Source organism: Typha angustifolia, chromosome 11 (genome assembly GCF_048772165.1).
Source record: "Typha angustifolia cultivar Huaian chromosome 11, ASM4877216v1, whole genome shotgun sequence".
Taxonomy (NCBI): domain Eukaryota; kingdom Viridiplantae; phylum Streptophyta; class Magnoliopsida; order Poales; family Typhaceae; genus Typha; species Typha angustifolia.
Window position 1 is genome coordinate 1,512,600 of NC_133249.1, and position 21,574 is coordinate 1,534,173.

The 21,574-nt window shown below is 40.3% G+C and overlaps 3 protein-coding genes across 5 annotated transcripts; 2 read left to right on the plus strand and 1 right to left on the minus strand.

The window, feature by feature from the left end:
• The first annotated feature begins 423 nt into the window (after positions 1-423).
• LOC140769814 (ubiquitin-conjugating enzyme E2 10-like) lies at positions 424-4,939 on the plus strand. Of its 3 annotated transcripts, none has more exons than XM_073110686.1 (5): positions 424-555; positions 659-776; positions 2,361-2,488; positions 4,231-4,335; positions 4,586-4,939. In XM_073110686.1, the coding sequence occupies exons 2-5, from the start codon at positions 707-709 to the stop codon at positions 4,727-4,729; spliced, it is 447 nt and encodes a 148-aa protein (XP_072966787.1). In that variant the 5' UTR covers positions 424-555; positions 659-706; the 3' UTR covers positions 4,730-4,939. The 3 variants fall into 3 exon arrangements, with proteins under 3 accessions (XP_072966787.1, XP_072966788.1, XP_072966789.1); XM_073110687.1 differs by having other exon boundaries at positions 467-555; positions 696-776; XM_073110688.1 differs by having other exon boundaries at positions 485-555; positions 689-776.
• A 3,404-nt stretch (positions 4,940-8,343) lies between these two features.
• Positions 8,344-10,156, plus strand: LOC140769768 (low affinity inorganic phosphate transporter 4-like). The gene is made up of 2 exons (XM_073110634.1): positions 8,344-8,868; positions 9,131-10,156. The coding sequence occupies exons 1-2, from the start codon at positions 8,344-8,346 to the stop codon at positions 10,154-10,156; spliced, it is 1,551 nt and encodes a 516-aa protein (XP_072966735.1).
• Positions 10,157-10,456: 300 nt separating this feature from the next.
• Positions 10,457-20,625, minus strand: LOC140770139 (protein SUPPRESSOR OF PHYA-105 1). The gene is made up of 8 exons (XM_073111159.1): positions 20,399-20,625; positions 18,277-19,881; positions 16,849-17,006; positions 15,090-15,933; positions 12,962-13,108; positions 12,273-12,590; positions 12,133-12,192; positions 10,457-11,323 (listed from the first exon to the last, which is right to left on the minus strand). Exons 2-8 carry the CDS (start codon positions 19,750-19,752, stop codon positions 11,132-11,134), a joined length of 3,195 nt encoding a protein of 1,064 aa, XP_072967260.1. The 5' UTR covers positions 19,753-19,881; positions 20,399-20,625; the 3' UTR covers positions 10,457-11,131.
• Between the last annotated feature and the right edge of the window lie 949 nt (positions 20,626-21,574).

Here is a 21,574-nt window from a genome sequence, read left to right on the forward strand (position 1 = left end):
TGAAATGTAGGCATGTGCGTGATGCTGGAGATTCCCTTATTTTCTGGACTGGAGTTTTGGATACATTGCTTTTAGTTCATAAATCCCAGCTGTTTTATAAGAATAAGATGTCCTCTTAGATTGTAGTTGCGTAATAGAGATTAAAAAAAAAAAAAAGAGAGAGGTTGTTTTCTTGTGCATTTTCTGGGCTTTTTGATTCATCCGTTGTGAGCTCCAAATTCTTATACAAGCTTTTTTTAACGACGGTTCGATCGAGCTACACGATTATCCATGCGCGGTCACGCGCATTTCACGTGCGGGCCCCCTCTCAACCCTGCGCCGTGAGTTGCAAAATCATCACCGTCCCCATCCCCATCCCCACTATTGCCCTCGAAGCACGATTCCTTTCTTTTTATGCGTAAATCCGCCTTGTATGCATATATATATAAAGAAAAGACTCCCTCCTTTACTTTACCCTCCATTTCTCGCGTCCAAGGGAGAGAGAGAGAGAGAGAGAGAGAGAGAGAGAGAGAGAGAGAGAGAGAGAGCAAAGCATCCAAGAAATCTTAGCCTCAGGTACGATTCCCTTTCTTTTCGTTCTCTCTCCTCCTCCAATCCCCAAAATCTTTCCTTCTCCTCTGTATCTCTCATTTCTATCTCTTCCTCTATCTGCTACTAGTATTCTCCTGATCGGTCTGCGATTTGGAAGGGATTAGGTCATCGTTCCATGGCGTCGAAGCGGATCCTCAAGGAGCTGAAGGATCTCCAGAAGGATCCCCCCACGTCTTGCAGCGCAGGTACCTTGGATCTGAGTCCTTTTGTATTCCGGGCTATTTTTGTTTCTTTTTGCCGAGATTTTGCTTGCTTTGAGGTCTTGGTGTCGGGTGTCTTGTCTGGATCTAGCTCCTGAGCTTTGTTGTTGATGGATTAGTTCTATTTTCCTTCTACAAGGAAAGATCTAGCTGCTACATCGAGAGATACGAAACTTCGGTTGGTTTAATGTAGTCTAAGAGGGAGTTTTGCTTGGAATCTTGGACGGAGTCAGTTGTTTCAGTATTTATTTGTGCTATATTTGATCTATCTATTTCTTGTCTCTTTGCTTGCCCGGTGTAAGCATATGTCTATGGGGGCAATATATGTTTTTTTAATATAATTAAAATGCATTAAAAGAAGAATGGGGATGACAACTCCACAAAAGAGACATCGCCAAGATGGCAGCGCAAACAACCATCAAGAGACAAAAGAGAGCGGTGGTTCGGCGGAGCAGTGCCATCCATACAAAGCAGGCTTGTTCAATTCCCGGAAGATGCGCTTAATTTTGTTATCTGTAAAGTGGTGAAGAGAGAGAGAGAGAGAGAGAGAGAGAGAGAGAGAGAGAGAGAGAGAGAGAGAGAGAGAGAGACAGTCCCAAATTGTAATGTGGAGACTCCAAGGGGCTGATTTTGGATCTTGCAAAATTTTCAGGGCAAGAAGAGTATCTCCCTCAATGCAAAGACGATCAAGCTTTAACTCAACAGTCTTTTGGAGCCCAAGTTTTAAGGCTTTTACTTCAGGCAATATATGTTACTTGAGGCTATGGTGGTTTGTTATTCTGAGATGCATAGACGCAGCTTATTGACTTGTAGTCTTTAAAATTCATACAGAAGCTATTAGTAAATTGTGCACATATTACTGTGCATTTCATGTCCTTTTTTTGTGTGTGCGGTGTTGGGGTGTGTGTGTTGGGGGAAGCTGAGCTGCAATTCATCTCAGGAGTGTACTCTGTGTGTGCTTACTCACAAACAGCTAAACATGGATCAGCCTTTTCCTTTTTCTTATTTAGTCTGTCATTTTTGTCTGTCAATGTTAATTTTTAGGAAGGTGGTAGAGGGTTTTGATCTTCTTGAAAGTAGAATGCATGCATTCTCCACTTTCTTTGTGCTTGAGATTCTTGACCATACTCAGATGCAAAAAGTAAGTAGATAATACTTTACTTGGAAATAACATTGTTGCGGTAACTTATTGCTTGCTTTGAATGTCTATGCTGATTTGTGTGCCACATCATGTGTCATGAAACTGCATGGCACAAGGATAGCATGGAGCAATTTGTGTGCGTTGTGTCTCTGCACTGTCCTGGTACTTAATCTGCAAGAACTGGAACAAGGACCCAATTTCATCTCTTTTATGCTTATCAATAGTTTGATTTCTGAGATCCAGTATTTTACCCCTTGGATTCATAAGTATTTTAATAATGCATCTTAGAATAAGTTATATCTGCTCAGTTTCATGTGCAAGATTTTTTTTTAACCTTTCTGAGTTAAATAATTTCCAGACAGCATCTTGGAGTGAGTTGAATTTAAGTGCTTGTAGATGTTGCTATCTGCATATAATGAATTTTGTAGGCCCAGTGGCTGAAGACATGTTTCATTGGCAAGCAACGATAATGGGTCCACCAGACAGTCCCTATGCTGGTGGAGTCTTTCTAGTCACCATCCATTTTCCTCCAGATTATCCATTTAAGCCACCCAAGGTATCATAGTGCCTTCAACTTTTCTCACATTAGGTTTACTGATCCTTTTCTCTGTGTCAAGGTTAACTATATGTTACACTGTTTTAGTATATCATATGCAACATTTGTGTTTTGTCATCAAGCATAGCATTTTTTTTAATGGATATTGATTCATTGATTGACTATGTTTAGAGCAGCTTTCTAATAGCAATTATTGCTTCTTGTGGTTGTAATTGATATCGAGTTAACAATGCTAGATGTTTGCTGGTATTCTAAGTTCTAGAAACGCTAGATGTCTGCGGGTATTCGAAATTCTAGATATGTACAATCTAGCAAACTAGTGTGATATTTGTTATTGTTGATTGGAGAATTGAATAAATTCTTCAACATTTCATCAAACAGAAAATGGTTTTTGCCCTAAAAGTTATAGAGCTGAACTTTAAAGATAATCAGTTGAAACATCATTGTATTTAAAGGATTTGTTTTTGTACTATTGTATGAGTTATTGTTATGACTTATGAATAACAAAACTAAGACCCATCCATCTATTGGTGTTTGGTTTTATTTTCTTGTATGCCAGCCAACTGTTGCAACCTCTGCAAGTTGATCCCTTAGCTGTCATAACCACCGGTCAACACTGCCTTCCCTATATCCTTCTTCCTTGTTGTAACCCTCTTGATGGGATCCTAGCAGTCACCTTGCCTTGTCTACTCTGTCCTTGGTGACCTTTCCAGATCTTGCAGCTCAAGGCATAGTGTTGCCACACGGTTGTGATAGGTGGGACTACAACATTATTGCTCTAACTTATACAAACGGCTGTGGTATATATCCAACAATTGCATTCATTAGTGGTGACAAATAAGATCAAAAATGCCTTTTCATTCTCTAGGAAGGTGGTTATTTAAGACAGAGGAAGAGCCCCTCGTATTGAACAAAGAGGTCTATCCAAGTACTGTAAAGAAGAAAACATTCAAGAAAACCAGGTTTTATTGCAATGCAGGCTTAATACTCGAGTCTTATATGAACCATATTGCTGATTGATATATTTCTGACTCATAGCTGAGGCTATTGTATGGGTTAGAGTGAAAATAAGCACTGATAGGCACTTGTATTCAAGAGCTATGGTCTTTCTCTTTTCTCGAGTCTATGTTTGGAGAAATTTGGGTGTTTGCTCTTTGTTTGCAAGACTAAATGGATGGGCTACTTGGTAGATATCCCCAGCTTCCAACCAGTGTTACTATAGGCTCCTGGCAATCTCTCCACTTCTTAATCTTGGGTTTGACCAATTGACTACGATTGGTGCAGTGAGCATGAATATGCAGAGGTATAATTTCAAGTTGATTCCTAGTCTGAAAAGTTGTGAATTCTTCCATAGATCCTCTTGAGTTAGCTCTAGATGGTCTGAGTTTATTGTGAATGGACTTGGATGACAAGGAGGGAAAAGGTTTAAATCCTTGTCAACAGATAAACTCAGAATCAGCGATAACAATAAGAGCAAGATTTTGACTGGATATTCATTTTAATGAGGTGAAACTGTGTCACCCTAGGGAACTGTGGATGACTTGTTGATAAGAAGGTGATTTATCATTTTATTATGCTAATTAGGACTTAGATAATTTAATCACGTTCAATATCTTGTTTCTGCAATAGCCCATATATCATATTTTGCACATACTGCACTATAACTTAAAGCATGCTGCATTTAATTTATTGAATAATAATTATCAGATTTTGCAAATCCGACTATTTTTTGCTCCATGCAGGTGGCATTTGGGACAAAAGTTTTCCATCCAAATATCAATAGCAACGGAAGCATTTGCCTTGATATTTTAAAGGAGCAATGGAGTCCGGCATTAACCATTTCAAAGGTTATTGTTTTCTTCCGTGCAGCTAACACTGTAGTTCATAAGCAATAATACCTGCAAGGGCAGGAGTGGGCTGGTATAGCTGATCAAGTAACTGTTCCATGACATAGAAAGCAGGGTTGTGGGTCTTTGTTCTGTGTTGGACTAATCTTTATCATGCCTCTGAACTTTTGCTTCTTAATTAGCATTGTGCCTCGCTATAATTTACTTAAATTTCAAGCAAAAGAGAGAGATTCATCTTGTCTGCTTTCAGGTATTGCTGTCAATTTGCTCCCTGTTGACAGATCCGAACCCAGATGACCCGTTGGTTCCAGAGATTGCACATATGTACAAGACAGATAGGAACAAGTATGAGACCACCGCAAGGAGCTGGACTCAGAAGTATGCAATGGGCTAGCGTCTGAGGAGGGGGTGACTGGATGGGTGATTGTTCGTATTATTTGCTTTCTTAATTTAGTTCGATGTCTGTCTAATATATATATATATATATATATGAGAAATATTCTGTGAACTTGGTGGAGAACTAGGAAGGGAAACCTCTCGACAAGCCCTCCACAAAGAGATGCTGTTGTACTTGATTATTTGTATGGAATTTGGTGTTTGGACATTGGAGCTTTCTCTTCCTTGTTTCAATTTCCCGTTTCATAATTGAAGGAACATATGACAGCAGATATCCTCTTTGTAACTTTTATATGTTTGCAGTTTTCTTTTGGAGAAAATTTGCAGAACAGATTAGGAACGGGTGAAGTGTTTGTTCAAGACGGCAAATTTTCTCTTCTTCCTTCTTTTTCTCCTCTTTCATGTTGCCCCCAAAGTAACCTTCCTCAATATTTCCTCTCCTCTTTATTCGAGTCCGTATTAGGTTGGCCCTCTCTCTCTCCTCTCTCTCTCTCTCTCTCTCTCTCTCTCTCTCTCTCTCTCTCGCATTTGCTTTGCAACTTCCATAAAGCTCAAGTACCTACTGACTTGACCAGTATCTCCTGCTGCTTGACTATTACATCTCTACCCTCGTGTTTAACGCCCCTCTCTCTCTCTCTCTCTCTCTCTCCTCTTTAGTCTTTATTCGCTCTATTCTTCTTTTTATCCACCCCATTTATGCTCTCTGCGATGGTAAAAGTCCCACCTTTTCTTGCTAAATTCCAGGTTTTACACATGGAAACCAAAGGGGAACGAAGGCATCTTTCTTCTTACTGCGCTTTAAAACCTATCCGTTGCTGTCAAGCTTAAGCCTTCAAAGCTACCTCCTGTCTCTATTCACCATGGCGAAATCAAGAACGGTGCGGATCTCATGGCACGACCCCGACGCCACGGACTCATCCGGCGACGAATCCTTCCGCCGGGTGAGACGGGTGGTGGTAAGGGAGATATCATGCTGTGTAACCAGAGCCACCGGCGGTGACGGGGCCACGCCTCCGCGCCGGGCCAGAAGAGGCTCCGGGAGGAAGAAGGAGCTCGCCTCCGCCACGTGGCAATCGGCGGCTGCGGAGGAGGATGTTATACCCAACTCGGTCTTTGCGGGTTACGAGTCCGGCGACGAGTTGAACACCCTCACCTCACCCAACTCCGTTCTTCGAAAGGTGTCGTCTTTATCACCACCTTTCGATAATAAACTAGCCGGCGAGGCAAAGGGAGGTAAGGACACCGGCGGGTTAAGTTTCACAGAAGAACCGAGGCAGCTCACGGTTTTCGAGGAGGTGCCGATGTATAACGAGTTTTCAGACCTCCGGGTGACGGAGTCGGCCATTTTCGAGGACGCGACGTGGGTGATCGGCACGGGCTGGGAGGAGGCGTTAGGATCGTTGACGTGGTGGGAAGACGATTTTTTCGTTCTCGATTCGCTTCCGGCCGTACTCTGACAGGGTTATATTTAAAATCATATTCCAAGTTATAGTATGAATGTGATATTGTGATGGATGTTATGTGTAAAATTTATCCACTACGTAAAGAGAGAAAAACTATATATATATATATATATATGATATCTGGGATCATTAGCTTCTAGTGTAAATTCTTGGTTGTTTTGGTATTATGAGTACAGATAGATAAAAAAGAACAACAACGTTACAACATCGGAAGTAATTCTTTTCCAAATTAAAAAGAAACTAAAAATATAATCCAAAATATTGTTGTTATTATTATTATTATTATTATTATTATTATTATTATTATGTTCCCACCCAGTTAAGCTCCCATATGTACGTCGTCGATCGTTACATGAACATGAGCAACATACACAAGAGAAAGACGAGCAGCCCCGTAGTCGGCTTGACGTAAAGAGACGTTGCCGAGTTGGTCGGACTGTGGAGAGGAGACGCAGTGTTATAGGGATCGAGAGCAGGAGTGGCAGAGACGTCGATGCTTAGCTTTTGGCCAGCCTCGCAATGCCTTCCTACTCCACAGTAGTAGTAGTGTTTGCCAGGCTCCGTGAGCTCAATAATGGTGGGTCCTTTTGGGTACCAGTTGCTCACATTCTTCTGGGTACACTTGTCGAAATCCTCTTCCGATACCTCCATGATGTTGTAAACCCCACTCCTGAAAGGAAACACTGCGAAAACAAATTCAAACCGCATGCATTGGAAGGTTAGGATTTTGAAATAATTATACACATTAAATAGGTTTTCAAATGAAGAAGAAGAAGAAGAAGAAGAAGAAGAAGAAGAAGAAGAAGAAAAAGTTCTCACCCAATTTGTCCCCAAGGCTAAAGTTCCTTGTTTGGGCCCAATTTACGTAGAAGGTTGAGTTCTCAGGTAGCCTCCATCCTTTGCTGCCACCCACAATGTGATCCACGTAGGCCATGGATCCTCCCATCACAAGGAAGGCAACGACTGCTGAAAGGAACAAGAAGGCATGGGTAATATTTCTCGCCATCCTAAGTTTGTTCTCTTCTTCTCCCTCCTCCTCCTCCTCCTCCGTGCGTTGTGCGTCTTTGGGTGGGGGTAGGGGGATGGAAAAGAAAAGAACTCCTCGGAGGACAAAGTGAGGCTGCAATGGCGTGTAGATGCTGGTCCGTTTTCTATCATTGGTGCAGTCCGTCTGTCTAAATTTAACGTCTCGTTGCCCATCGCAAGTTCATAACTCCCACCAAACACGTCAGGTCTCATCTATTTTTAGGCTAATTGGGAAGGTCAGCGTTGTTCTTATGTATGAGCCGCTAATCTCTTGCAATTAAAAGAGGTGGTGTTCATCGATTTGTATTACCGAAAGAAAAGTTTATCCATGCGTAGTTTACAGCTTTAGTAGGCTAATTAGAAGTATGGCTCGTAATTCACGGAGGATAATTGGCCTGAGCCAAGTCACCAATTGCATTAATTGGTTCCGTCTATAATTAATTTGAGTACGTTAATTAGTGTATATAGGATTGCATGTTAAAAGCTACATTTGGCTACGTAATTTACTACAACCTTTTGCCTTTTTACTTGATTTAGAATGCATATATTAATTCTATGAAGTTACATTATCTTTATTATATACTACTAATAATAATCTTAATCAAATCAAACTTTTGATAATTTACAACGTTACCTAATTAATTATAAGAAACAAGTATATATATATTACACAACTAAATCGACCACCTAAGAAATATGCACAAATCATTTGAAGATAATGCTTTGATAAAAAAAAATTATTAAATATCAATTCCAAAATTTCCAAGAGAATTCAAACTCATAATCTTAGCCATTAAGTTGGACTATGTTTAACTAACCAGATTCTCTCTATTTAATTTAAATGTTGTTTTCCCCAAACAATTCCAAGTCCACATCTTACAAATCTAACCTTCCACCATGCAAGGAGAGAAGAACAATGTAACTAACACTCACACATAATAACATATATAGCTCGCCAGCTCCAGCTCCATATATAATTACCAGAATATGCTGTCCATTATCCCATATCCCCCTCGTTTAATTTCACTACACCTCTTAGTTATAAACGTCTCTCTTAGTTTATCAACCTCTTCTACCACTCTATATAAAACCCAACTTCCTTCAAGCTAGATAGCAAACAACCATGTCCTCCTCCCACACTCCCAGCCTCGCCGTCCTCGACGCGCTCGACTCGGCCCGGACGCAATGGTACCACGTTACGGCGATCGTGATCGCCGGCATGGGCTTCTTCACCGACGCCTACGACCTCTTCTGCATCTCCACCGTCTCCAAGCTCCTCGGCCGCATTTATTACTTCGACGAGAGTAGTAGTAAGCCCGGGAAGCTTCCACTCACTGTCAACAACCTCGTCATCGGCGTCGCCCTCGTCGGAACCCTGATGGGCCAGCTGGTATTCGGGTGGTTCGGGGATAAGCTTGGCCGGAAGCGCGTGTATGGGGTTACTCTTATTCTCATGGCGGTTTGCGCCGTCGGCTCGGGGCTCTCCTTCGGCCACACACCGAAGGCGGTCATTGGGACGCTTTGCTTCTTTCGGTTCTGGCTAGGGTTTGGGATCGGCGGCGACTACCCCCTCTCGGCAACCATCATGTCGGAGTATGCGAACAAGGAGACCCGAGGGGCATTCATAGCCGCCGTCTTTGCCATGCAGGTGGATGTCAAAACTTCTGTTAGAAATTTGTTTCCATGCGATAACACCTTAATGGCTTTCTTTTCTTAACGTCGTATGGTTGAGATTTTCGTAGCAAATTCCATTTTTATATAATACCCTTCGTTAAATTAGAAAATATTTTAGGAGTATTTTAGTAATTTTATCCACCGATTTAATCATAATATAGATTGATAACTAGGGGTGTGATATGAAAATTATATAAGTAAACATAATTATAAAATTAATTACTACCACGATGCAGGGAGTTGGGATCATATTTGCGGGACTAGTCTCCATGACCCTCTCCGGCCTCTTCCTCCACCTCCAGCCGGCCCCGGCCTACGTCGCCGACCGCAAGAACTCCACCCAGCCGGACGCCGACTTCATCTGGCGTATCGTCCTCATGCTTGGCGCCATCCCGGCCGTCGCCACCTTCTACTGGCGGATGAAAATGCCGGAGACCGCGCGCTACACCGCCCTCATCGCCGGGAACGCCAAGCAGGCGGCTCTCGACATGAACAAAGTCCTCGACGTCGAGCTGGACGCCGACCAAGACAAGCTCGCCCGGTTCCTTTCCTCCAACCAGTACCCGCTCCTGTCCTTCGAGTTCCTCCGCCGCCACGGCCTCCACCTCGTCGGCACGACGTCGACTTGGTTCCTCCTCGACATCGCCTTCTACAGTCAGAACCTGACCCAGAAGGACATCTTCCCAGCCATCCACCTAACCAGCCCAGCGGACCAAGTTAACGCGCTCCGGGAGATGTTCGAGACCTCCCGCGCCATGTTCTTGATCGCCCTGGTCGGCACCTTCCCCGGATACTGGTTCACCGTCCTCTTCATCGAGAAACTGGGTCGGTTCTTAATCCAGCTCGTCGGATTCTTCATGATGTCGGTGTTCATGTTGATACTAGGACTCAAGTACGAGTACCTCAAGAACGAGAGCCACATGCTCTTCGCGGCGCTCTATGGGTTGACCTTCTTCTTTGCCAACTTTGGACCTAATAGTACCACGTTCGTGCTGCCGGCCGAGCTGTTCCCCACTAGGGTGAGGTCCACGTGTCACGCGCTCAGCGCGGCGGCGGGGAAGGCGGGGGCTATCGTCGGGGCGTTCGTGGTGCAGAGCTATACGTTGGATGAGAATACGAGTGAGATCAGAAGGGCTCTTATCGTGTTGGCGTTTACTAATATGTTGGGGTTCTTTTGCACCTTCTTGGTGAAGGAGACCAAAGGGTTGTCGTTGGAGGAGATCTCTGGGGAGGATGGGAGAACAAATGAAGAGAAAGCTTGAAGAAGATGATATATATATATATATAATATGAGGATGATGATAGTAATAATAACCATTCATAAACTACATAAGGATGATTGAGGTAATAAATCATCTCATGCTGTAATGGCTATATACAAATTAATAAATTAATACGTGATGAAATAAGGACCTTTGTTAGCACTCAGATTACAATTTCCTGTACTAGAACAATCACAATTTTTAGAAGTCAAAACTTAATAGTATCCAGTAAACTGAACACTCGTATAAAATAAACTCCTTTAACCAAGTAAGCATTATTTTTGGATCAACTCCCATAGCATGATTCAAACAGATTTAAGTGATCCAATCTTTTTTTTTTCTACTCTAATCCTTTTAAAGAATGGTCAACATAGTACTGATCTATATTCTTTGTTTGCTCCAGTATTTAGCTAAGTCAACACAATGAAGAATGACCTTTTACTCTAATGTTAAACCTAGGGCCTTTACAAAATTTGTGTACATTTTTCTGAAAAAGAAAAAAACCTTGTGTACATGCACTCCAGGCAATGCTTGCATGTGCTTGGCTGCTCTTGATACATACATATGTATATGTAAATGCCTGATATACGCTCATCTTGCCAGCAATATAATTGTTGTGCAGTTCCTACAATCCAGACTCTGTTTCTTTTAGCAGCTGTCGCCATATCCAAGGCATCAGCTTGGCAACAAAATTTGCAGCAAACATGGTGAAGTTGCAGGCATCAGCTCACAAACATGCTCTTGAGATCAGCTATTAATGATGCCTGTATCCTGTTTAAACATTGACAAAAATATATTGCACCTCGTCATCTGGGAACATTGGGATGTAAATGTCTGAGCTGCATCTGATGGATGATCATCATGCACTATCCATGGAGCTGCAAAATAAGCAATTAAATCTTCCAGATATGTCAGCTCAGGGACTAGCTCTGCCGGTTTGTACTTTCAGCTTCCTCATTACAGCAATCAATTCCTTTAAACCAGCTGCAGTACCTTTATGCTGCCGGTAGAGTTGGCAGCGACTACCATATTTGACTTGTCTCGCCAACAAACACTGGATACAAATTGTGCATTACTGCCGCTTGTCTCTTGCCCGGTAATTGGATCAAGGGAACCGAACTTGTGAGAACATATTGGCATGGGGAAAGTTCTATTGAAAGCATATACCTGCAGGGAAAGACAAAATCTCCGTTTAGCAAACATATCTTCTGAGCCTTTCAGTTCAGATAAGCAGAAAAATTAGAATATTTTAAGTAGGGTGTCCAAATTCGTCATCACAGATAACCAATCTGGTTAATGCGAGGGAACATGCAACTGTGCAATCATTTCATTAGGAAGAATGAAATCTTATAGTCATATGAGCTCAGTTTTCAGATGACAGTTTGGAGTTGATGCACTTTTAAAGTGTGCCCTAACCAAGTGATGCATGAGTATGTCAGAAATGAATACAACAAGGGATCCCAATTTGTGAGATAAAAAGTGAAAAGGAGATGCTCGCAAAGACAAACCAAAGATATACATTAGAACTTTATCTGTCTGGACCAGATTCCATATTGCTATTGATCATACGCAACTACTTGTTTAGGTATCTATCTAGATTGAGACCAGATCATATTAGGCATCTAAAGTTTCATTGATCCGGATCCCGGCAGACTCCATAGTAGTATCTGATGTTTCACACATCTCGATAGGAGGATGATTTATGCATTTTAAATAGTCAGATTTTGATTGCACAATGTAACAATCATCCTTCATCGCCTTTTTTTTCTTGAACTACCTACTCAGGATATTTTATTGAAGTACCTACTCAAGACATCCATAATAGTGAGGATCCCTTGAGATCTCTAAACACCTTCTTAAACCAGCTTTCCTTCCTCCAATCAAAGCTAGATTAATCTCAAACCTAACTGGAACTAATGAAGTGCAAGATCTTTGGAGAAAAATTTGAAAAAAAAAAAAAAACTTACTATACTTACTTCGTTTGTTTCTGACCCGCACGCTATATATCCATCACAAATGGATAATCCTACAAAATTCTGCAGGAAGATACCACCAATTGTCAGGTGTGACTTTTATAGGCACAGAAAATAAAATCCAAAATTAGTAAGCTGCAGACCTTCTCATTAGTATGTCCACTTAACGTCAGACTGCAAGCTCCAGTTGATAATCCACTCGCATTAGTTTTATTAAGATCCCATATCTTCAAGGTGTTGTCAGTTGATGCCGAAACAATTGTTTCAGAGTCCAAGAATTTCACATAGCTAACAGCCTTCCCATGTCCACCAAGGGTACACCAAGGGATCCTTGTGTTCCGTAGATCATAGCAGTATATCTTGTAATCAGCAGAACCAAAAGCTAACATATGGGAGGAGTATGAGGAGAACTGAACACAACATACATTTGCCACACACCTGATTGTATCGATGCAATTTTTCTGCCAACAAAATAAACAATAATTAGTACCAAAGTATGATAATGAAAAATGAGTAACCTAGTGAGTAATGACTAATGTAAATTCACATAGCTGTTTCCCCCTTCGGCAACCCATGAACTCATTTTAAATATCTATGTTAACAAAGTGCCAGCTATGGATAAACACTGTCCTTATCTAGTCAAGAGGCAGGGTGCTAAAATAGCAAAACAACAAGAGCCGATTTTGGGGGAAAAAACTGCCAGAAGTAATATGGTTTTGAAAATGGCACAGAGATCACTAAATTACTGACTTGAACAATTATGGCAAACATTGTTAGTGTTTAAAAAAAAAGGAAGTTTACTAATCATTTATGAGGGATATAGAAAACATGCCTCATTAATGCTCCAAACTTTCACAGAACAGTCATCACTTCCACTGACCAGCTTAGTTGGATCCTTTTGTGAAAAGTTGACAGACCAAGCTCTTTTCCTATGTGCTGTGAATTGCATGAATCCTTGACTGGTGCTTGCATCCCATAACTGCATGCCACAATGCTTGTCAAATTACAAAGAAAAACATAGTAAAAAGTACTTGATGGAGACACAATTCTGTCAGTTATGAGGACATCAAAAAGGAAAAGCGGCACCACTCTGATTAAATAGGGAAAGAAGATGAGCAAGATATCTTAAATTCCTAAAAAGACAAAATGAAGATAAATCTGAGTCTCCTACAAAATAGAAACGAAGTAGAGATGCCTTATTCATTAGAAGTCATAAAATATTGAAGTGGCCAGATAACAAATACAAACATCAAATTTAATATAATGAAATCACATATTTATCTACCAAAGTTTAACAATAATTGCAATCTCAAGGGAAGTTCACTATAAAAAGGCTTCAAAAGCTCCATGCTTTCCTATATACATGTAACTATGTAAGTAATATCAATAAACTAGGATCAGCACATGCTTATTGCAGTTGCAGATGTGGAATTAGAAGTACATCATGCACGAGCAGTGAAAGCAACACAATAATACAGATAAACAGCTGAAAAAATGTCCGTCCCAAAGATTTGTTCCCTGATATATGTTCAATTTGGGACTCCAAAGCAGGTTTATCTGACATCTAATATGTTGTTCAAGAATCCAGACCTTTCTTATGATTACTCGCAGTGGTACACTCCCCATAAAAAGGAGAAAGATGTCAATATATACTGGGTAAATATGTTATTGCAAATGATCAAAAGATGAAGCCTATCAGTTCATAATGACATTAACAAAGAGTGCAACTGCGAACAACACATTTTCAAAGCAAAGCAATATAGATAAGGGTGAAAACGGGTCAGATTAATTCCGACCCGACCCACTATCCATGACTTGATTCAGATAAAAAATTTCAACCCTATCCAGATACAGATGCAGATATTGATAGAATTTTTGAAAGAGAAAAAATCGAATACGCATTCAGATACGAATCAAATATAATTTTTTAGATACGGATACGGGTATCGAATATCTGTTTTTAAATGATTTATAGTTTTTAATTTGTTTATTTAAATGGTAAATATTGATATTGTTACTAATGATGTGTCTATATTGTTTGTAGAGATTGATTTTACTAATTTAATATGTAATTGACATGCAAGAAAAAAAAAATTTAACTCTTAATATTTTTGTGTTAATTATCTCTAAATAAAATGTCATAATTTGTTTAAAATTTAATCGGCATCCATTTAAAGTTTGATTCTCTATCCGAAAATTATCCATATCTTATTTAGTTAGAATATGATTTTAAATTTTAGTATTCGTCCAATATTAGTATCCAAATCCAAACAAAAAATTTGGATCCGAATGCGGATTGAGCACTATCCAATTTGTTTTCACCCCTAAGCATAGACTAAACACCTAGCAACCTTCACAAGCCATTGTGCACAATTATTAAGAAATGGATCAACAGGCTTGACATCTTTAACACCTTCAACAGATTATAAACTCATGTATACTATTTATGCAGCTTATGAATTACCACCGAAAAGGTGGCAATTAACTTGGAAAAAGGAAAGCAATACATAAAGCACCGCATTTCTCTATAAAAGATCTCCAATGTTATAGCAGAAAGAGGGTGAAAGAGTAAGAGGTGGATGGTGGAGGGTATCAAAAAATTTCATCCAAGTCCAAGCATCAGTCTGATTCCATGTAACGTTCCAAATTCAAAACTAAGGGGATAAATGACATGACTAAAAGATTGAACTTACCTAATACAAGGTAAATGTAAACAATATTTAAAGGAAAAGGGAATCATACACAGCATGAAAAATCAAAGTTCATCAGATAAATTTATCTCCGATAACAATAATAAAAAAAAATCAAGCAATTCAGTTGAAAATAAGGTGTAACACATTCTTATAACAATGAGGAAAGGCCCAAAACAAATCAAAGATAGTAAGGAAAATCTATTGAGCTTTGAAAAACAGCATGTCCAGTGATATGCCAAGGAACAATAATAGCATAAGAGCACCTACTTGAACAACTCCTTCATAGTCTGTTGAGGCCAAGTAATTTTTGATATAGTTGTTCCAACAGACACAGCTAATCTTGGATCTACTTGGCATCTCAATCAATGGGTAATGAATATCAACACTGTCATCCAAGAGAGAATTGAACTCAAAAATCTTAATTTTCTTTGACACCCCTGCAGCAGCAAAGTACTCTTCATCCCGGTCAAAACTCAACGAACAGATGACATTTGCAGAGTTAAGCATTTCTATATTCTTCAAACTTCCAAGCGCTTCAAATTTACTGTACCGAGCATACTTGCATAAACCCTCAAAAAAGGCTCCTAAATGGGTGGTTGATTCCTTCCCAACATCAGCGTTGTTCTCAACCTGGTGACATCTGTCACGAATTTTCAAAACATCGCAATCTGAACGTGGTGCAGGGTTAGCTTCAGAGGTCTCAACATTGGATCTCATGGAAAAGTATGTGTTTTCAAGTTGTTCAATATTCCTCAACAATCTCTCCTCGTATATGCTTGCCTTGGTCAACCTTGGTATTATCTCTGATCCTGCCACTTGTCTGTGAGGGAAAATATCAGATATATGAGCAAAATTTGCTAGTCGATCCCTGACATCTAGATTAAACTCAGCTCCTGATGAGGTCCTTTTCTCGACCTTTGCAATATCAGTTTGTACACATCCAAGATCTTCTACTAACTTGGCAATCTTCTTCTCCTTTTGTTCTTTCAAAGATATGAGGAAATGCAATAACATATCTGCTTCTGCATCCTCTTCATCAATTGACACTGTTGGTTGATCTAGAATTGACAGATCCCGATCTTCACTTATGAAGTCACATAGGACAATTTCTCTGGTAAAGGAGAAAAAATAGATAAATCTTCATCTACTTATGTTCAAGTTGAAAATGTGTCATTACTCAAGTTTTAATCTTAAAGCCAGATAACCCTCTCCAGATCTGAAGATCCATACGTGAAACTTTTACCAAAAATAACATTGTAACTTACACCTGTGTTATGTAATGAAAATTTATGGGAAATCTTTAGTTCTTGGTCCATTTTTTTGAGAAAAATACCAAGTATAAGAAGCTCAAGAAAGTACAAGTCATTTTAGCATATGAAGACACCAAATTCTCCAAAGAAAGTAAAAATTCTAGTTATCATATATAAATAAGCTAGATATACTTCCATAAGAAGTGATTTCGAATGCAAATTCAATAGTGAAGCCCCTTTATTGGGCTACAGTAACTCGCATTGCAGTAACTATTATTTTGTGTGGCATGAAGTCCAAAAATTAAGTGCTATCGCAATAAATAAGACATTCCTGCCTTGCTTGATAAAGGCAAGAGCCCTCCCTCTTCAATCTTTCATACTTAGTGAATAAAGTTTGCACCTTTGCTTTCTCTTATAGATATTAAAGTCAAAAGATTTTGTCTTTTCCCTTAAAGTTAGTCTAGCATGCTAAGTAGGTCAATATGATGAGCCAATTCATGCAATGATAACTTCAGCCGAATATGAATGTGGATCTTGAATTACATGCTTATGAATTATAATAACCCAACCTCCCCCAGCCACCACCCCACCCCCGAAAGTAAAAAAGACGAATACATTCTGTGAAAGAGAAAAGGAGAGGAACTTAAACCATGGCATAAAGGTTAATTAAAGTTGGAGCCATGCTTGTATATATTTTATTTAAACAAATGAGAAAAATTCAACCAGATTCATAGATCTTAGCCATTTTCATCAATGTATTGTACTAAAACACTAACCTTGCCTTTGGCCGAGAAAACGGTTCTGGATGCAGCAACCAAAGACAGAAACCAGCCTCCTTAGGATTTTCAGCAAGAAAATTTGGTGGGAGAATCCGATAGTGAAGATTAGACATTGCTACAGAATGCACTTCCCATGATTCAAAATAACAAAAGAGCTGGAAAGTGGAAAAGGAAGTCAGCATTGTGTCAGTCTGACAGCATGAAGGCTACTTCTCATATTTACATGCACCGCTAGGACTTGAATGATGATGAAAGATATAATAGATAAGTGGTCCTCTTTTTTTAGGGTGAAACGAATTGATAGAGACCAAGTGATATCCATATTTTAATTATAAAGCTACGAGAAATGTACAAATTACTTAAATTTACAACACAATATTCAAGAAAAACAGACTATAGATTCACATAAAAAACATGCTTTATTTTGTTCTTTTATTCTAATTTTCTTATATTAAGTTATATAGGTAGACCGAGTACATATTTATATAGTATTTTAAACCCATATCCGTATCCAGTAGGACCACCCAGATAAGGATAAGAGTCCGGGCAGCCAACAGATGGGCAAATCCATGTCTACATCTGAAAATGATCAGGTACATAACTGGAGCAGATCAGATATTACCCAACATGTTTTTAGATGAGATGGGCTGCAACATATATTCGATAGATGGACAATTAGGATACTCTATATTCTATAAGATAACATCTAAAAGATATATTAGTTAGTTCGTGTTTATTGACCTATGTGTAACTATGAGCCATCAAGTTTAAGCAAAACCAAACAAAATTTAATCGCACATCCACATTTGTCATCCAAAAGAGTATGCCGCCATAGCCCACACTAGAAATAACCACTGACCATGATCAAATGACTTACAGAGGCCACAACCTATTTTTGTCTGCAATTTAAAACTCTACAAAATCTTACATCCTAATATTGTTCTAATTCAACCTTTGATTTCTGACAACTAGATTAAAAGAGGCAGATAACACTCAAAATTAGGCATTCAAGTTTTGAAGAACATGTGGAAAAGTAGAGAATCTTGGGAAATCTTTTCCATCAAGCACCAATAAAGCTTATGAAGTATGAGTCACCACGTTCCATGATTATGGTCTTCTCACATGCCAGAACAAGCCCGAAAGGCATCATCAGTGCACACACGCCAGAACAAGTCCAAAGCTATCAAAGCTACTTCGGTGCACACATGCCAGAACAAGTCAACAAGTCCAAGAGGTATCAAAGCTACTTCAGTGCATGTCAATTAACATATCAGTGAAGCAGTAGCACCAATGTGCTACAAGGGCAGCATGCCAGAACTACATACAAATGCATTTAGATGATTAATCTTAAAGATATTCTCTTTGCAAATAAAATATCAAATCAAATTGAAAATTTGGTGCTAGAGCCAAATGACATCTGAATACCTCAAAGAGAAGAACTCCCAGACTGTAAATGTTTGACGCGAAAGGGCATACAGTTTCATGTAGCTCCTCTGGACTAGTATACCACATTTCCTCCACCTTATGCATTTCAAACATGGGTTTCTGCCTGCTATGATTATATACACTTGGAATGTGAGAAAGACTAGTTCTATTGTATGGTTCACCCTGTCTCAATAGTTCCCTTAAGTCACACCCAGAATTCGCGGATCTGGAAACACTAGCTCCACTTTCTTCACCTTGAACATTTTTGGAGTCACACATAGGAGAACATATGTGATGCCAAGTACCAACGTCACTGTACTCGCCAATTTTTCGACGCTTTAGTCTCGAAATGGCACCATTATATTTGTTTACATCCAAGTACCGTTTCCTATTCAAATGATCCTCCATGTATTGACTATCCTGTTTGACTAGATCTGGTGACTCATGAGGGATAAAAGAACCAATATATTTAACTTTATTTGAAGGCGAGATTAGGAAATATGATGGTCGTAGCTGCTGCAAAAATAATCGATGGGAATGACAGATGTCCACAAGCTCCAGGATCTGCTTAAATATATGCAGCCTCTCAGGCTTGCTTATTTTTTGGTGTCTAACATTAAGATGTTCCCTCAGGTTAATCTCGTTGTGATGGGTATCCAAGTCAACACCACCATTGCCTCCACCAAAGAGAGAGATGCCATCTGCTTTTGCACTGGTTCTATGCAATGAAGTAGAAGTTACTTCTGTATTGGCATTAGGCTTTTCAACAGCTTGATCTCTGAACACCCTTTCATGGGCCCCTCGATAAGCAACCCCCTTACCCTTCAACGTACTCTTGACTAAAATCTCAGGAAACTCAGATGTTAGGAGTGTACTCTGGACCCTATCAGGAAATCTACTACTGGAATTGCTGGCCGTGTGGTTGTCAAATTCTGCAGATTGTGCACTATCGTCTGGTGTCATGCACGAAAAAGGCCTTTGAGCCCCAAACTGGGGAAGCAAGGCATTGCTTGCCTCATCCCGACGACTAATGTCCCCAGGTGGAGCATCCCTCATTCCCCCTGCCAGTCTCATGAAATTATGCCATAGCCCTTTCCTAGCAAAAGGTCTCTCTCCACTACCTGGGTTACCATCTATAGACAAACTGGGGATCCTGTAGTTTTTTAATGTCAGCTCCTCCACCATCATTCCAGGAATGCTCGAAGACTTAGGGTCGGTAAAATCTGGTTGAGATCCAGAATGAGAAAAATTACTGTAATTTGCACCCCTTCCATCAACCATTTCCAGAAACGTCTCAGGCAACTGAAGTAAAGGGAAATGCTCAGGCCAATCAGCATCTCGGGAGACAAGGGCAGGCGTTTCTAATGCACTGCAGCTGATAGATTGCAGCTGCGGTTGACCATTCTCTTTGCTTTTAAAGCGGAAACCTTCTGTCGAACCCTCGATGTTCTCATTCACTTCCGTTGCCCCTCCCATGAGATCGAAGTATACTTACCACACTAAAGAGTTCAATCTACCTAGAAGCAGATAAGTTCTAAGGCAATACGAAAAGAACCGAGTTTTAAATATGAATCAGCAACTCAAGTACACAGCTTCTTCGAGATCCTGTTCAGACATCACAAAACAGAGAGTAAGAATAAAGCATCTACGTTATACCAAGGTCCTCAGAATTAAGTACAAAAATCTGAAACAAGACCACGACAAAGGGAAGCAAAATCATCTTGTTAGCTTACCATCAACTCAATCAAAATCGATCCCACTCAAAATTTCCTTCCAAAGAGAAAAAAAATCTCAGAAAGTCTACAGTACAATATCCCTATCAGAGTATTGCTTTTCCGATCCGAGAGTTAAACAATATTCTAATCGAATGCTACCAAACAAAATAGTCACCAAGCACGTATCTAAGAAAAGAACACAAAAATAACAAATACCGAGCAAATCAAAATCAAAGACGTGAAACAAAAGAGAACCCTAGAGAAAGAGCTCCAAACTCGAGCAAATATGTAGATTTCTTCACGAACAACCGGCACAATCTCTCCAGCTCCCGTGTCCGGGCCACCAACCCCAAATCAAACTTCAATAACCCTAACATTTCCAAAATTAGAATACAACCGAGGTTTACCTCGAAAAAGAAGCTACCGACTGAGTCCCAGAGAGAGCAAAACCAATTAATCCTTTCAAGTCGGCTAATGGAAATATCGAGAGGGAAACATCTTATACTCGCGTCTCGCCGATTTCCCCATTATAAATATTCCACTTCAAAGTTGGATACTAAAGAAGGTAAAAAAAGAAGAAAGAAGACTTGTTTTATTTAAAAAGCGTGGAAATTGTGTGCTTATATTCCGGTGAAGACGAGCACCAAACAACGGCCCCGTCGAATAGGGACAGAATAAGTTATAAGTTATCCACCTAATCCAGATAAATCCGCTGACGTGGGCTCGTGCTGACCAAGACTCTCTAAGCGAGTCAAAGTGAAGGCGCACCGCACGATCCTGATCGTGAGGCTGTGGCAGGAGAAGGGAATAAATTAATCCGACATTCCCGGTGTTCTCCGGGGCTGGACGAATATCTTATCCGTTGCGGCGGTGCACCGGAACGATTAGCTACAGCCTACAGGCAAGGGAAATCGATGGGCGGGTGTTCGATCCCAGCCAGGTGGGACCCGCTCGCTCGCTGCCCTCCAATTGGGTCGCTGTTTGTGTTTGGTACCCGAGGCAGGGGGAGCGGCGCCGAGGCTTCGGTGGTGGAGACGCAGCCACGTTGCGCCCTCCCTGCCATCAAAACGGTTGTAGTCAGCACGGTACGGCACGTGCAAAAGACGTGGGGCAGGGGTGACGCCATCTTCCGGTGCATGTCTTATTGGTTGACAATCTGCCACGTCATGCATTTAACTTTTAATCCGTAGAATATATATATATATATATATTGAAATCTGGTCCCCAAGCGGAAGCGGTGAAAGATATGGAACTCGAAACCACCACGGGAGAGAGCTCACGTGAAGGATATCCAACGGCACGTGAAAACTCGACGAGGGAGGCTGCATGGGAGGGGGGGATGCACGTGCCTTTCACGTTGGATCGGCTGACCGCACAGCTCCAAATGTTGCTTGCGATAAGTATGCTGCGGAAGTTGGTGAGCTATATATGGCTGGATAAGAGTAAAAGCATAGACGTCGGAAGCTTCTACGATTATTGAGTAATTATTGGATTAATATATATTTAAAAACTAGGTGGATTTTGTGTATTTTGTTCGTACACTTTGGATCTCTTGAATTGAAAAAGATGAGACTAATAACTTG